Source organism: Schistocerca piceifrons, chromosome 7 (assembly GCF_021461385.2).
Source record: "Schistocerca piceifrons isolate TAMUIC-IGC-003096 chromosome 7, iqSchPice1.1, whole genome shotgun sequence".
NCBI lineage: Eukaryota > Metazoa > Arthropoda > Insecta > Orthoptera > Acrididae > Schistocerca > Schistocerca piceifrons.
The window spans coordinates 101,661,412-101,678,590 of record NC_060144.1 but is presented as its reverse complement, the minus strand read 5'-3'; the positions used below and the strand labels follow the sequence as shown (position 1 = coordinate 101,678,590).

At 45.8% G+C, this 17,179-nt stretch overlaps 1 protein-coding gene across 3 annotated transcripts in view; it reads right to left on the bottom strand.

The window, feature by feature from the left end:
- Positions 1-17,179, bottom strand: part of LOC124805237 (peptidyl-prolyl cis-trans isomerase FKBP4-like) — a 139,789-nt gene that overhangs the window by 122,160 nt on the left and 450 nt on the right. For all 3 annotated transcript variants that reach the window (XM_047265742.1, XM_047265743.1, XM_047265744.1), the window contains exon 2: positions 16,883-17,128. In XM_047265742.1, coding sequence (XP_047121698.1) covers positions 16,883-17,126 — 244 coding nt within the window. In that variant the 5' untranslated portion in view covers positions 17,127-17,128. The remainder of the gene's footprint in view (positions 1-16,882; positions 17,129-17,179) is intronic.

Here is a 17,179-nt window from a genome sequence, read left to right as displayed (position 1 = left end):
TTCAGAGTGGAAGGAGCTGCTGAGCCATAAACCTAACAATAATAATCTATTTGAGAAGACTATCACGTTCTGCACCCCAAGATGTGTGGGCCAGAAGGCAGAGAGAATTAAGCTTCTGCTTGCATGTAGTTTTCAGGTAGCAAATATGAGGCAGACACGTCAGCTTTTTATCAAAAAGAAAGCCCAAGAAACGGAACTGAGCTACAACAGCAAAGCCCTGGTCGCCTAAATAAAGTTCTGGATGCGAGCGTACTGTTGGTCTACGGCAAAAATGCATAACCTGCATCTTGGAGGAAGAAAAGAGGAAGCCATGGGAAAGGATCTGCGCAGAGGCCCATCGGATGGTGCCTTGGAACTGGTGTTCAGCAGATGCTACTGAGTGGGAGCTGCACCACATGTAAAAATCTTTGACATACAACACTGGGATACAATTCTCCTGGGTCTGAGGGGTGCCGACCAAAGTGCCAACTAAAACAGAAGAGCTGGTGGGATAAAAACAAAAATTGGAAGAGGGCCACAAAAACCCCAGTCATGGAGGGTAACTAAAACGTGACAGCGCCAAGCTGTGTCATATGCCGTATGTAGGTCAAAGAAGACCACAAAAATGTGTCAGCGGTTAGTAAACGGCTATCAGGCTGCTGTTTTCAATCTGAGTAAATGGTCAGTTGTAGATCTTCCTTCTTGGAAGCCACACTGATAGGGGGATAAAAGGCCCCAAAATTTGCGTACCTGGGGGCTAACCATCCTCTTGAACAGTTTACAAAGTATGTTGGTCAATCCGATTGGTTGTTAGCTGTTGAGAGACGAAATGTTCTTCCCAAGCTTAAGGACAGGGATAAGTTTGCTGTCTTGCCACAGCAATGGGGAGACACCTGTGAGCAAAATGCGGTGGAAGACTCCGAGAGGTTGCCTCTGGATAATGTCCAAAGTGTTCGATCACCTGGTTGTGGATGGAATCTGGCCTACAGTTATGTCATGAGAAACGGTAAGACTCTGCACGAATTCTCACTCAGTGATGTGTTCATTACTGGCTTCGGGCTGGTGGGAGTTGAAATAGAGGGGGATTTCTTCAATTCATTACTTCTGCCGGAGAAAGGTAGCATGATGCCAATGCTGTCGCAAAGCGTGTTGTGAGGTGTTCTGCAAGGACCGATGGATCAGTACACAGAGCACACTGTCTGATAAGACCCTGGACAGCTGATTGTCGCTGGTGGTTCAGAAGGCTAAGGAGCTTGGATCAAACCTGCGATGAAGAGGCATACATCCCCAGGGAGGAAACACAGTGCTCCCAGCATTCCTTTTTACTCTGCTTAATAAGGTAGCGGTTGTTAGCATGCAGACAAGAGGGAGACCTGTGGGTAGGAGGATAGCAATGACAGTGGCATGAAGGATAGTGTAAGAGATGTCTTGTACGACCACATCAATACGTTCCGAGAGAGAGATGTCAAAGTGCCTGGCAGATGCAGGGGAACAATAAAATCACTGGAAAGTGGTCACTCACAAAGACAGTCATGCGGTGACCAACGCAGGAAAGCCACAAAAGCAGGGGAGGAAATCATGAGATCAATAGCAGAAAAGATGCCATGAAAGGCAGTGATGTGGTTGGGGGAACCATTATTGGGGCGACACAAATCAAAGTCTGTAATAAGTTGGTCAATATAAGACCCCTACCTGTTGAAAGGGCACTCCCATACAGGGGGTGGTATGCACTGAAGTCCTTGAGGAGGAGATACGAGGCAGAAGTTGCTGTATTAAGGTAGCGAGTTCAACATAAGAAAGTGGTCTACCTGCAAGGAGATAAGACATTGCAAATAGTGATTGCTGGGGTCATTCACATTCGTGCTGCTATTTCTTCCAGGTTGGCATATTATGGAAGTGTGTTTCTTGAAGAGCAAGACAGAATGCAGAATAAGAGGAAACAAGGCATTGTATTTGCAGTAAGTGACGATAATATCTGTTGCAATTCCACTGGTTAGATGTAAAGAAGCTGAGTGGAGGTCATGCTACTCTGTCAGCGATTGTCGCTGACATGAATGGGGTGACACCCATCAATAAGAGATCAAACTCAGGTTGTGAAAGGGGAGATGGCACATCCGGAGGCACTGAGAGGGGGGGGGGGGGGAGGGGCGGGGGCTTGTCCTGAGACTTTCTTCTCCTCTTTCAGAGGACAAGGAGGGCAGGGCACAGAGGGAGAGCATGCTTCTGCAAGATCTGGGATCAAAAGAGAGCAAATGTCAGTGAGCGCACAGAAACAGTGCATCTCATGGCAGAGTTGCAGTGGTAGCAGGCTTCCAGCCTGTGAGATGCCACGAGGAGGGATCCCATGGATGGTGGGGGAGGGGGTGGGGGTAGCAATCACCAGTGTGTACCACACAACGGGGCCTTTCTTCACCTGGGGAGGGGAAGCAGCACCCGGAGAGAAGTTATCCTGGCCTGTTGAGTTTGAAATCCTGTCAAAACATGTAGATATACACAAAAACCACTAGACAGTACTCCTAATACTTGTGAGTGCTGTTGATGCCCCTCAGTTGTAGGCGTGGGCCGCACCCTCCCATCCAGCTGTGCTATAAAACTAGCAGTGCAGGGGCCCACACCTGCCATCTTGTGACTGCTCTAGTATCGTACCTCGTAAGCATCATTGCTTCGTTCCAGATACTGCTACATCTCAGATCTCGTTTGGTTTACACTCCAGACTTGTCATTCTGTCTTATTGCCTAGTTGTTCAGCCCTCGTGTTGCATTTTGTGACTTTCAGTGACTCACTGTCGGCGCCCTCGGCTGGTCGATCAGTGTCTCCTGGTCGTGTAAGATACCAGTTCCTACATGGCTAAAGTGGCCAAAGACCACAGTCATATGTGCACGAGGTGTGCCTGCTTGTGTGAATGTATGTTTTCCTTTCTTTTATGGAGAACACTTTGGCCAAAAGCTTAGTCTGTAACAGTATTTTTGCTGTGACTGTTCGCAACTCAGTGCCATCTCTACAGTGAGTAGCAATCTATGCTTTTAATAATAGTTGATATTCGAACCTGGACTTTCAACTGTTTGTTTGGTTACAGGAATTTATATTCTCAACTGATATTTGTAACTCTCCAGCATTATCTATGTTTGCATTTCAAATTAAATTTTATGAAATCCCTGAAATTCCTCAAATTTTCCAGATAAAATTTAATTCCCTGAGAATTCCAGATTTTGCCGAAGAATCGCCACCCTGCATTTCTACGTTCCAGGTATGTTTTGATGGGTTTTGTGACGCAGGGTCAAGCACTGTCACAAATGCATCAACTGCTTGCGATAACAATCTCCTTTGACTGTTTCCATTAGTTTCAGTGGCATCAAAAACCTCTTCCAACACCATGCTGGTCTTCAAAGTAAAATTCACCATTCTTTGTGTGTTTAAACTATTCTCTGCAAGTTCTTTCACAAACAGGGTGTGTCACACTAGGCCCTACCCAGCATTTTATGAGCCTCAGCCACAGATTTCTTCACATTAAAGCAGAAAATTAAAACTTCCCACAAATGACAAGAACTGGTCTGAAAGCTGAAATATTCAATTGAGACGCAATCACAAATCAAGTGATATTTTATGGTACTATGTTTACAAAAGACTAAGTTTATCGTGTGACACAATCTACAATCTGCAACAATCCTTACTGCTACTGTCATCCACTGCAAAACAGCACAAGCCAAGTTGTGGATCTAACAGCATTATACGTTTCCATGGCACAAAAGTGTAAGCATCATAGAATCAAACAAATTCTTAATAATAAATATTGAAGCTAATGGGACTTCTGTGGGTAAATAGCAGTTCTGGGCAGGGACAAATTAAAACCTGAAATAAGAGCAGCATGATCATGACGACAGTAAAATATGCAAAATGAAACAATAATACAGACATGGTAGAACATTAGTTCCAAAAAGCAAAAAACACACAATTAGAGACACAAACTGTGATTGTCATGGCCTATACAGGTCAAATAACGGATACTGATACAAAATCCAAAGGACATCAGCCAAAAGGCGATACCATTACACAGATCTAAAAATCATGAAAACTAACGACAGGCAGTATCCAAAACATCAGTTGACTAATGGAGTTCAAGTTAAAAGACCAATACCAACAGAGAAACCAAAAGCTTACACAACAAAAATGGCTTTGTCAAAACTAAGCATCACACTTAACAGACACAAAACTTTGCCATGGAAGAGAAATATAGATTCATGAGCAGAAATAACATCAAGGGATAGAGAAATATCAGGCAAACATTTTACCTATCAGCTAGGGCACATACATTTTCCCTATTACCTTCATAAACCACCAGAAAGCACAATAACTGCTACGGAAGCAAAGGGAAATCCACAGCAAACATAAACATAGCCAAAACCTTGCAGACAAACAAAAATTACACAAATTGAAATGTAGTGTGAGGAGGGCTATGCAAGAAGTGTTCAGCGAATTCCAAAATAAGGTTCTATGTACTGACTTGACAGAAAATCTGAAGAAATTTTGGTCTTGTGTCAAAGCGGTAGGTGGATCAAAACAAAATGTTCAGACACACCCTGACCAAAATGGTACTGAAACAGAGGATGACAGACTAAAGGCTGAAATACTAAATGTCTTTTTCCAAAGCCATTTCACAGAGGAAGACAGCACTGTAGTTCCTCCTCTACATTGTTGCAACAATGACAAAACGGTAGATATCGAAATAGATGACAGAGGGATAGAAAAACAGTTAAAATCGCTTGAAAGAGGAAAGGATGCTGGACCTGATGGGAGACCAGTTCGATTTCACACAGAGTACGCGAAGGAACTAGCCCCCCCCCCCTACCCCCCTTCTTGCAGCGGTGTACCGTAGGTCGCTAGAAGAGCGTAGCATTCCAAAAGATTGGAAAAGGGCACAGGTCATCCCCATTTTCAAGAAGGGACGTCAAACAGACGTGCAGACCTATATCTCTAACGTCGATCAGTTGTAGAATTTTGGAACACATATTATGTTTGAGTATAATGACTTTTCTGGAAACTAGAAATCTACTCTGTAGGAATTAGCATGGGTTCCGAAAAAGACGATCGTGTGAAACCAAGCTCGTGCTATTCGTCCACGAAACTAAGAGGGTCATAGACACGGGTTCCCCAGTAGATGCCGTGTTTCTTGACTTCCGCAAGGCGTTTGATACAGTTCCCTACAGTCGTTTAATGAACAAAGTAAGAGCAGATGGACTATCAGACCCATTGTGTGATTAGATGGAACAGTTCCTAGATAACGGAATGCAGCATGTCATTCTCAATGGAGAGAAGTCTTCTGACGTAAGAGTGATTTCAGGTGTGCCGCAGTGGAGTGTCGTAGGACGGTTGCTATTCACAATATATATAAATGACCTTGTGGATAACACTGGAAATTCGCTGAGGCTTTTTGCGGATGATGCTGCAGTATATCGAGAGGTTGTAACAATGGAAAATTGTACTGAAATGCAGGAGCATCTGACATGAATTGGCGCATGGTGCAGGGAATGGCAACTGAATCTCAATGTAGGCAAGTGTAATGCGCTGCAAGTACATAGAAAGAAAGATCCTTTATCATTTAGCTACAATATAGCAGGTCAGCAACTGGAAGCAGTTAATTCCATAAATTATCTGGGAGTAGGCATTAGGAGTGATTTAAAATTGAATGACCATATAAAATTAATCATCGGTAAATCAGATGCCAGACTGAGTGAGATTCATTGGAAGAATCCTAAGGAAATGCAGTCCGAAAACAAAGGAAGTAGGTTACAGAACACTTGTTCACCCACTGTTTGATTACTGCTTGCCGGTGTGGGATCCGTACCAAATAGGGTTGATAGAAGAGATCGAGAAGATCCAACGGAGAGTAGCGTGCTTCATTACAGGATCATTTAGTAATCTGTAAAGCATTACGGATATGATAGATAAACTCCAGTGGAAGACTCTGCAAGAGACACGCTCAGTAGCTCGGTACGGGCTTTTGTTTAAGTTTCGAGAACATACCTTCACCGAGGAGTCAAGTAGTATATTGCTCCCTCCTACGTATATCTCACGAAGAGACCATGAGGATAAAATCAGAGAGATTAGTAGTAGAGGGGTTTTTTGGGCGCACGACAGCAAGATCTTCAGTGCCCGTTCAGCAACATAGTGAGACGGGTGTCAAGAAAAATCCCAGAACAGGAATATAAAACGGAACATAAAACATGGGGAACAATCGTTGAAAAATATGTGCTCACCCACACCGAAGTGTGGGATGAAGCAGAGTGTTAGCAGTAAAACATGGACAACACAGGAAGAAAATGGTAGAGGGAGCTAAAACAATGTAGCAGATGGAAGTGGCTGGCTGACCGCAAGGAAAAAAGGGGAGGAGTCACCCACTCTGCAATACACTAAAACCTCCAGCCTAAAAGTTTAGCCCAATGTCCAGACACATCACAAAACTTAAAAACCCTAGACACACACGTCTCATCATTAGCTAAAACAGAAGGCAGATCCCCATCAACTTGTGCTTCTTCCCTTGCATCACGGTACAAATCAGTCTGTTAAAATGTGCCGGACAGAGATGCGCACACCACAAGCATCACAAAACAGAGGATCCTCCCGCCGTAATAAAAAGCTACGTGTGAGAGGACAGTGCCCGATCCGAAGACGTATGAGAGCCACCTCTTCCCGTCTAAGCAACCGGCAGGAGGAACGCCACGGCCGAGTGGTTGACTTTACCAACCGCAGTTTACTGGCCGTCACCGCCAGCCATTCGTCCTCCCACAACTCCATGCAATTCCTGTGGAGTGCAGAGATGACTGACTGCAAGGGGATAGAACACTGGACCACATCCTGCTCTCTGCAGGCCTCCTTGGCAGCCCGATCGGCCTGTTCATTGCCCCATATTCCGACATGACCAGGCACCCAGCAGAAGGATACCTCTTTACCCTGCCGTTGGAGGAAGTACAGTTGGTCATATATCAGCTGGACCATCTCCTCAGTCGGGTACAGGTTCTGCAGTGATTGTAAGGCACTAAGAGAATCGGAGCAGAGAAGAAATCGATCGCCCCGAACAAGATTAATCTGTTCCACTGCCTTCATGATCGCGTGGAGCTCTGCTGCGAAAATGGTATATTCAGCAGGGGGGCGAATCCGGGTAACATGATCAGGGAACACCACAGAACAGCCAAGGAAATTCACCTGTTTGGAGCCATCAGTGTAAACAACAGTGAAACCGTGACGCACATCTAAAATGTTAAACATATGAAGTGGCAGTTCACCAGCCTAGAGGCTTGGTATGGGGCTAGTTCGGAATGCCCCAGTGGCCAACCGAAGCCCTTCATGGTGCACAACGTCTAACATCTTTAAATTAGAAGACCTCGCAGACCCATACACCGTGCACCCATAATCGAGCTGAAATCACACAAACGCCCTGTAAAACTGGAGCAGACAAGTCCTGTCAGCTCCCCATGAACTGTGGCTAAGACATTTTAAAATACTTAAAGCCTGAAGCGACCGTCGTTTCAGGTCTTTAAGATGAAGTAACCACGTAAGCTTCGAGTCAAAAATGAGCCCCAGAAATCTCACCGTGTCTTTAAAAGTAAGAATAGTGTCCCTCATCCTCAACTCAGGAAAGGTTAAAATCGAACGAGAACGGTTAAAAAGAACACATACAGACTTCTCGGTAGAAAACTTAAAACCACTCTTCTGCGCCCAGTCATCCAAACGTCTAATAGTAATTTGCAACTGACGCGTTGTCGTTGCAAGCCTTGAAGATGAGTAAAACAAAGAGAAATCATCCACAAACAAGGAACACTGGACAGGGCATTTCACTACGGACGTAATGCTATTAATAGCGATGGCAAAGAGAGTTACACTTAAAACGCTATCCTGAGGGACACCGTTCTCCTGCTCAAAGCGATCAGACAGGACGTCACAAATTCGGTATCTAAAATATCGCGGCGAGAGGAAAGACTGAATAAAAAGAGGAAGACAACCACGAAAACCACATTCATGAAGCTGCTTCAGGATGAGACGCCTCCAAGTGGTATCGTACGCCTTCTCGATGTCGAAAAATACACCTAGAAGATGATGACGGCGTAGGATAGCTTGTTGTATAGCCGCCTCCAGGAGGGCAAGGTTATCGAAGGTGGAACGAAACCTCCTGAACCCACACAGAAAGCGACTAAGGAGTTGCCGGGAATCTAACATCCAGACAAGGCGGCGGTTGACCATCCGCTCCAAGGTCTTCCCCATGCAGCTAGTGAGGGCAACACTACGGTAGCTACCCGGGCTCGTGCGGTCTTTCCCAGGTTTTAAAAAAGGAATTAAAACTGCCTCACGCCACGTGTCAGGAAAGTGACCCGACGCCGAAATGGCATTAAAAAGTGCGAGGAGGATTTCTTTGTTGAGCATTGTGAGGTGCCATAGCATACTGTAATGGATCCTGTTGTGACCAGGGGATGTGTCACGAGCTCCAGAAAATGCAGAATCCAGCTCCCACATAGAAAATTAGCAGTTGTAACCTTCATGAGAGGTGGACTGGAAGTCCAGACTACATCTCTCAGCAACGGCTCTATGGCGCTGGAAACCTGGATCCTGACTGCTTGTTGCAGTAACTGTGGCAAAATACGCTGCCATAGTCTGGGCAATGTCTCACGGATCCGTGTGGAGAGTGTCATTATTCATTACAGCAGCCATGGGGCAGCTCCTCCTCTGCCATAAATTCTCCTGATGGTCTCCCACACAATGGAACTTTTTGGTGGAATGATTAATGGTGTTCAGGAACTGTTGCCATGACCACTTCTTGCTCTCACGAATAATGTGGCGACATCTTGCCCTTGCCACCCGAAAGGCTGCAAGATTCTCAGCAGTCGGCCAACACTTGAACCGACACAGAGCCGCACGCCTGGTCCTGATTGCAGAGCGGCATTCCGCACTCCACCAAGGCACAGGTGGCCTCTTCCGGTGGCCTGTGGAATGGATGCTGCAGCGGTGTGGTGGACCGTTTTGGTAATATGATCCACCCACACCTCAACATTCGCACAGTGTTCGAATTGGGCCAACTGGATATAAAGTGTCCAGTCAGCTCCACTGAGCACCCATTGTGGTGGTCTCCTTTCAGGGCCCACGCCATCTGTCAGGTGAATCCAGATTGGAAAATGATCACTGCCGTGCAAGTCAGTGACCACTTCCCAGTGGGCACTGGTGGCAAGAGCTGGAGAGCAAAGCGAGAGATCAGTGGCAGAGAACGACCCAGTTGCTGTGCAGAAATGAGTACTCTGTCCTCCATTGGGCAAGTACGCACAGGATGACAGGACAAGCCTCCCAATTGCTCTACCCCTCGGGCAGGTAATTGCAGAGCCCCAAAGCACATTGCGGGCATTAAAATCACCACAAATAATGAATGGCTGGGGGAGCTGTGTAAGAAGGTCGGTGAGGGCCACTTCATCAAGTGCGTCATGTGGGGGCAAGTAAAGTGAACAGACAGTCAATGGATGACGCACATGCATGGACACAGCGACAGCCTGTAAAGTCGTTGTAAGCGAGAGAGGCGAGGACTGGTAGTCCGTCCTAATGAAAATACCTACGCCTCCTGTAGCTCTCTCTCCACGTAGGTCGTCCTTTTTGTGGAGTGTATAGCATCGTAGCTCAGGGGAGTATGAGGGATGGAAATAAGTCTCCTGGAGACAGAGACACAGTGGTCTACCCTGAGAGAGTAGACAAAGTTCCTCCACATGCTTCCTGAACCCTTGCAAGTTCCACTGAAGTATGGGAGCCATCTATGATGGGGGTAGCACCTTCATCCTGTCTCTCCGACGGGGTGGGGAGACTGCAGCAGGTGGAGGGGCAGGCATGGGGCGAGACGATTGCCCCACACATACGTCGTATTCCATCAACTCTGGGGAAGAGTCAGATGAAGCCTCACGTAAAACAACATCCACATGGTCAGACGGTTTACCACAGGATTTGACCCACTGTTGCTGCTGTACAGGAGCTTTCTGCGGTTTGGTGGGCTTTTGGGGAGCCGATGTGGCAGTGGTAATGGCTGTACTGGGCCTCGGAACTGCCTCAGCTGTTGGAGCTGCCAGGGGCTGGCCCAAGTTCGCCACTGTACCCTTGTCTGCCGTTCGAGTAGGGGCTACCGGCTCTGAAACACTGCCTGCATCGCAAGTGCACTGACAGCTGCAGGTATTAGTACCAATACTCACCACCTCTGTCTGCATTGAGGTATTGGATTTTGGAGAAGGCTTTTGAACCAGGGATGCAAAAGATGTAGCTAATGTGGGAGGTTGCATCGACTTAAAGATCTTCTTGGCCTCACCATATGGGATACGCTGGGTTGTTTGTATTTCCTTAACTTTGCGTTCCTCTAAAAATATTCGGCAGTCCCTACTCCAAACAGGGTGGTTTCCAGAGCAATTGATACATCTGGCTGGAGACGAGCAACCAACTCCTTCATGAGCAGCCTTACCACAGTTGCCACAAGTCGCTTCGCCTTTACATCCTAAGGTGGTATGCCCAAAACGCTGGCATTTAAAACAGCGCATTAGGGACGGGAAATAAGGCCGCTCACTAAGGCGAAGGAAGCCAGCTTTAATATTTTCTGGAAGTTTCGTGCTACTGAAGGTCAGAATAAAGGAGTCAGATTTCACAAGATTGCCATCAACCCTCTTCATGATATGTTGGACATCAACGATACCTTCTGGAGCCCACTCACGTTGCAGTTCGTCTTTGGCTATGTCGACTACATCCCGGCATGTCACAACACCTTTGCTATAAATCAAGGTGGTGTGCAGTTCAGTGTCTATGGCATACTCCCCAAGGCATTTAGCAGCTTGGAGGTTAGTTGCTTGCTGGGAAGTGGAAGTTTACACTAGCAAGGTCCCATTACGCAAACGCTTCACTGATTTTAACGAGCCACAGATGCCCTCCAAACCCTTTTGTATATAGAAGGGCGAAACCTTCTCAAAACTACCCTCCTTCCGTTTTACAATGAGAAACACGTTCTGATTACCAGAATGCATTCTGTTACTAAAGACTTGACTTGTCAAAGATGTGCTGCAGTCAGAGGGACTGACTGCACAAGCCCTCTTCAGAGACTGGGTGTTAGAACCTTCCAGAGGCCCACCATTCCCGCTGGGAGGAGGAAAAGAGGATTTCGAAGGATCCATCTCGGTCCCACGAGCAGCTAGGGAACTAGAAATCCACCTAGACAGAGCCCCGCATGCCTAGGTAAGCCTTATACAACTGGAGTGCGGCAGGTGCCCCAGAGGTTGCCCGCTTGCGACTGTTCCACCCCAACAGCCATGCACCTTATAGGCACGCAGCACACCGTAAGATTGAGGGGTTTTTATAGAGGTTTACCTTCCTCACAATCCAGGCGGTCAAGCCAAGATTACCATTCCCCGTAGCACACAACATTCCACCGCCGCACCATATGGTGGTCGCTGAAGCACGTCTGGGGGTTACGGTGACAGGAGACTGGCGGCGCTGACCAGTCCCCAGCTCAGGACCCCGGGGTCGCCAAGCCTGTACACAGAAAATGAATGCTGAGCGCCTGGGGGTCAGAGAGATTAGAGCCCACACAGAGGCATACCGACATTCTTTCTTCCCACAAACAATACGAGACTGGAACAGAAGGAAAAACCGATAGAGGTACTCAAGGTAACCTCCGCCACACAACGTCAGGTGGCTCGCAGAGTATGGATGTACATGTAGAACCCTGAGGAACACACTTTTGCCAGCAGTGCTCATCCAGATGCAAGACATTAGAGCACCTTATGCCCTTCTCAACAAGATTTGATGATGATGTTGGATGTGGGATGCTCAACAGTATGGTCATCAGCGTCCTAACAAACTTGGCGGAGAGTTGGGTGGGGAGGGGTAGGAGGGGCAGATGTACACGACGGCTATCTCCACAAACGGAGTTGTTTATAACTCAAGTCCACCTTCCCTCCCCACCACTTTAGAGATGAGGCCTGAAAGTTCATTAAATCTCAAAACCCATGTGATACTGGTGTAAGTGTCAGCGAGGATGGTGCGCAGATCTCCTCCCAAATTGAGGACTGTCCTGATGCTAGTGTATAAAACAGATGTTGCCAATATATGTGGAACCTAAAGTAGTACCACAAACTTTACAGAGTGGTGGATCCTCCTGCCAGAGGAGGAAACCACGTGTCGAAAGGGTACATCTTCTGCGCAGTGTGACACATAACACACTACCTTGAGGGAGTGTGGTGCGTAGTACCCAATTCCCTTAGTGAATGACCTGAAGTCGGCCATGGTTGTGTAGTTGACTTGGCTAACAATAGTTTGGTGTCCACCACTTCCAGCCATTCGATCTCCAACTGACGCACAATTCTTCTGTCAGATAATGAAATAACAGTGGACAAGGGGATGGCACATCGATATACAACACTATCTCGACATGCTTCTTAGGCTGCTTTGTTGGCTAAGCCATTTCTCTGTATCCCAATGTGTCCAGGTGGCCAGCAAAAGACCACTTCCCGGTAGTAGTCAAAAAATAGGCCCAAAACCAGCACACTGAACTTGAAATTTAAAATAGGGTGCGACATTGTGAGCTCTAGTGGGTAAAAACTACAACAAGCACAGTTAAAGTTCACCAAAACAATCTTCTAATGTGAGAAACTAAAATCAGTTTTACTGGTCCAACTTTCCAGCATAATTATGGTTAGGTGAAGTCACCTTGTCATCATCACCAGATTGGAAGAAGATTTGAAGATCGTAAAGTGATTCACAAATGAAGAACTTTTAACTGGGCTTCTGATTACAGAGAAAATGCCACTAATAGCGATTGCACAGAGTGTGACACACAGTACACTGCCTTGAGGGACTCTAAACAAAGCACTCAGGAAGGAAATCACCAGTGAGAAATAGAAAGCGTCCACCATCAAGGACACTGGCGAAGGATGTTGTATCTCCAAGTCATGTCATATGTCTTTTCAAGTGTAAAAAACACATTGACTAAATGGTTGTGGCGTAAGAAGACTCCTCTATTGCCATCACCAGTAGAATTAAGCTGTCAAGAATGGAGACTGGAAGTGTCTGAAACCACAATGTGGGCAGCACAGGTGGCCCCAGGAGTCTAGATGCCACATGAGGTGGTGTTGACCATATGCTCAGGAGGACTACCCATACAACTCATAAGGGCTGCACACTGGTAGCTTTGGCAAGATCTTTGCCTGGTTTCCGTAAAGGTATTAATATTGCTTCCTTCCAAGTGATGGGGTACTGTGATCAAACCAGATCTGACTGAAACAAGATATGAGCTTGTCTTTGGCTCCAGGGCACATATGACCGTACAGTATAATGAATCTGGCCAGGTTGTGGAATAGCGACTCTGGCTGTAGACAGAGTTAATTCCAGTTTCCACATCGAAAATGGAAGATTGCAGATCACCTCATTATATGAGAAGGGGCAGAGCCTCCTATGTCCGTAGTCCTAAACAACCTCTGAAACTCATGAGTTTATCCAGAACATGCAGTGACAGTATAAAAAGTTTCAGCTGTAACCTGAGCCATGTCTTTAGGAGCATCCAAAAAGGCTCTATTTCTCAACACTACCAGACTCAATTTCTCAAAAATACTGTAAGGCAAGGTGTACTGCTCTTGCCTGCAATCCGTCTTCTTGAGTCCCAAACTTGTGCATTGGAAGTTGACCGATTAACAGAATTCTGATATTTCTCCCAGGAGCTCTTTTTCCGTTCCTTTACCAATCGCCTCATTTGTGTTCTCACAGACATGAAGCCACAGTGATTTTCTGTAGTTGTATAGTGTTTAAACTGCTGCAAAGCTGCTCATCAGGCTCCGATTGATGACAGACATTTGTCGTTCCACCAAGGGACATGCCGTTGTCTGAGGTGGTTGCTAGAATGGAGAATGGAATCAGCGGAAGGTTGTTGGACCATGCATGTAACATGATTCCCCTTCTCCTGGGCACATTCCTGCTGTTCAAAGATGACCTACTGACTATAACACAATCAATTTGCTCTTTGAAGCATCTGTCTTTGCTGTCTCCTGTTGACTGCTGTCCGAGTAACCAGGCAGATACGCAATGGTAAGTGTGTCACTGAAGTGCAAACCTGTGGCCACTTCCCAATGAACTGAGTCTGCAATAAGTGGGGAGCAGAAACACAAGTCAATGGCTGATGCTAACGCTGTAGTTATAGAAAAGGGTGTCACCTAACTGGAGTTCAACAGGCTGATACACTTTAAATGGGTGAGATGCTCGATAATTTGTCGCCTGAAGCATGTGGTAGCCAAGACCCACATCACATTATGTACACTGAAGACAGACAACGGGTATGAGACTGTGGGAAAGAGTTTTTGAGTGCCTCTGCATCCAATGGGCCATGAGATAGAAGATATGAAGAACATGTGATTTTTTACGAGTACTTGCTCTGAAGGTGATTGTATGGCTGTGGTAAGAGGGACAAGAGAGGCGTTGTAGCTGCTGTCAACAAAAACAGCCATTCCACCATTAGCCCTGTCTCCAGTAAAATCTCCCTTCCTGTAGGGGTGATGCAAGTGTGTCAGTGACGAAGTACATGCAGAATAGTCTCTCACGAGCTGTAATTCTTGGGATCAGTATCCATTCCACTGGAACAGAGATCTCTCTGTGAGAGCCACTGATTAATGACAGTTGCCTTCCTCCTCCTCACTTGTCGGGGGTGATTTACCTGTTAGGTCAGAGGGAATGTTAGACAGTGCCTTGTTCTCCAGTACCTGCATGTGGATCTCAATATCCTTGACAGTAAAATCACCATCAGAAAGGGAGATGATCACCAATCTGAAGGTTTTCCTGCCCGTGCAGTTTAAACATTTTGACTAAAGTGTACAAGAGTTGCCCAACTCATGAGCTGAGCCTCCACAATTTCCACATGTAGCCCTCCAGTTGCACGCCATACTGATATGACCAAATCTGTGATCTTTGAAAATCAAATTTGTGTTGGTAACAAATGGTTGAACCTTAAGATGGACACAGTTTGCAAAAGTGTGTTTAGGTAATTATAGAGACTTGAACATTAGAATAAATTTTACATTTTTTCCAATGTGCCACTGACACTTCCTATAATTCTGCAGTTCCACGACAGCCATATTTTCCCATTGTTCACATAATTGCCTGGGTCCATCTCCATTGTAGCAGGAAACCACGATTTTACAGAAATTATGAGTGCATTGCAATTCACCCTGAACAGGATAGTCACCTAAGGTCTTGCATACCCTGATGTGGCTGTTTCGACTAGAACTGTTCAATTATATCTACTTTATCTACATCTCTACTCTGCAAATAACTATGACGTAGTTTAACACTAAATAGATTTAACACTTTTTAAGCACCAAGAAATACCCCCAATGTCTCGTGTGTACAGAAAGGTTCCCACTGCCCTCTTCAATACAATGAAGCATTATGGTAGATTAGATCCTGTTATAATTCCGAGACCTTCTCGAGCAGACAACAGAGTTCTCTTTGTTGGATGGGTATAGGTACTAGAGGACAGTATGCCCACCTTAGGTCGCTACACAGGTATCCCATGAGCCGCTAGGGAAACCAATGTTGATCCAAAAAGAGCCTTGTGTGTCTGAGCAAGCCTTATACAATTGGGGGGAGGAGGGGGGGGGGGCAGAGAGGGGTGGGATGGGGGGAGGTGGCTGTGCTAGGTGCCCCAGGGATTTCCCAGCAGATGCTATGATCTCAACAGCCACTCACCCCATCAACACACAGCACACCTCGATACAGGCCCCTGTTCTCTGAAACACACTATGTCCACTACTGTGCCCAATGAAGTTCTTAAATATGCCCAAGAGTTTACGATAAAAGAAGTCTTGCAGTGCCAGCTCATGAAGGCCATGGTCATCATGCCCATACACAATCATGGCTGGTGGTTTGTTCTGTGAAAAAACGAATCCTCTCTGTTCCCTCAGTTGTGGGGCACTGTATGTAAGCCAACCCCCCCGCCCCCTGCTGAGGCATGTATGGCTTGGATTGCTATGCTACCACTGGCAAAACCCTCAGCGTCTTAGATGCATGCAGACTGTCCTGCCAAACACTGAAGGTGTCTATGATAATGCTGTATCCCCCAGGAGAAACAGCAGATTTTTCAGCCCTGCAGAAACCATCAAGAGATTTCATTCATGCACCAGTCTCCCAGTCACTAAACTTCAGGGTGTGGTTCACAACAAAGTGATTTTAGTATTACAGCCCTGCCACATTTAAGAAACTAACCCAGGTAAGCTCATTCAGACACTTCTGCTATATATTCTTAATTGATTGAAGTTAAAACATGCACTCTACAGTTGTCAACACATGAAATGCATCAGCAGAATCCCCACTCGAAGTAACAGTCCCAAAAATGAAAAGATGCACAACATGATTGCCATGTGCACCATTTCTCTTAGCGTACCAGAAAGAGATCCATCAACTTACATTACCTATCACCCCATGCCCCTGTTGGTCTCCTACATTAAATAAATTCGCCACGTATCTCCCAACAAAAACAAAACTAATCTATTACTGTTCATACACAAACATATTTTTCAAGGATGGCGTACCTGATTGAGGAATCTTAATAGGAATAGTATTCAACATAATTATAATGAGATCGAGTTCAAATTCACTAAAAGCATGTAACACACCTGATGAACCACCACCACATTATCTTGGCAACATCTCCACATGTAGTAACAATGCTGTTGTGCAATTCACATCAAGACCAGACAGTATAAATAAAGTAAAGAAAGTTCTGAAAGAATGCAAATAATTTAGGAGTGAAAAGTGAAATTTCCTGCAAAGTTTCTCTAGTTTTGCAAAGCAATAACTTTTACTGGGTTACTCAAAGTTAATGTACGCTATTGTGACTGCTACTCACAAGCCACCCTACCTTTCCCCAACTGGAAGTCAAAAGGTTCTCCTCTGTCCCTGCTTGAATCGAACTTAGTTCCATCAGTTAAAGTGCCAATATAGTGCACAAAAACTTTACTTCCAGGAGCTGGTGTTTCAGAACCAGTTCCTTCTTTAATAATTTCCTTAAGAATTCCATTGTCTTTTTTTGGTGATATATCAACCGCGTTCGGCCCTGGCACATGCGGTTTACACTCCGATGTTTCCATTGCCTCAACAGTCATTTCTGCAAGAGAATATATATTACACAGAAAAAAACTAACTGTACAATGATCGG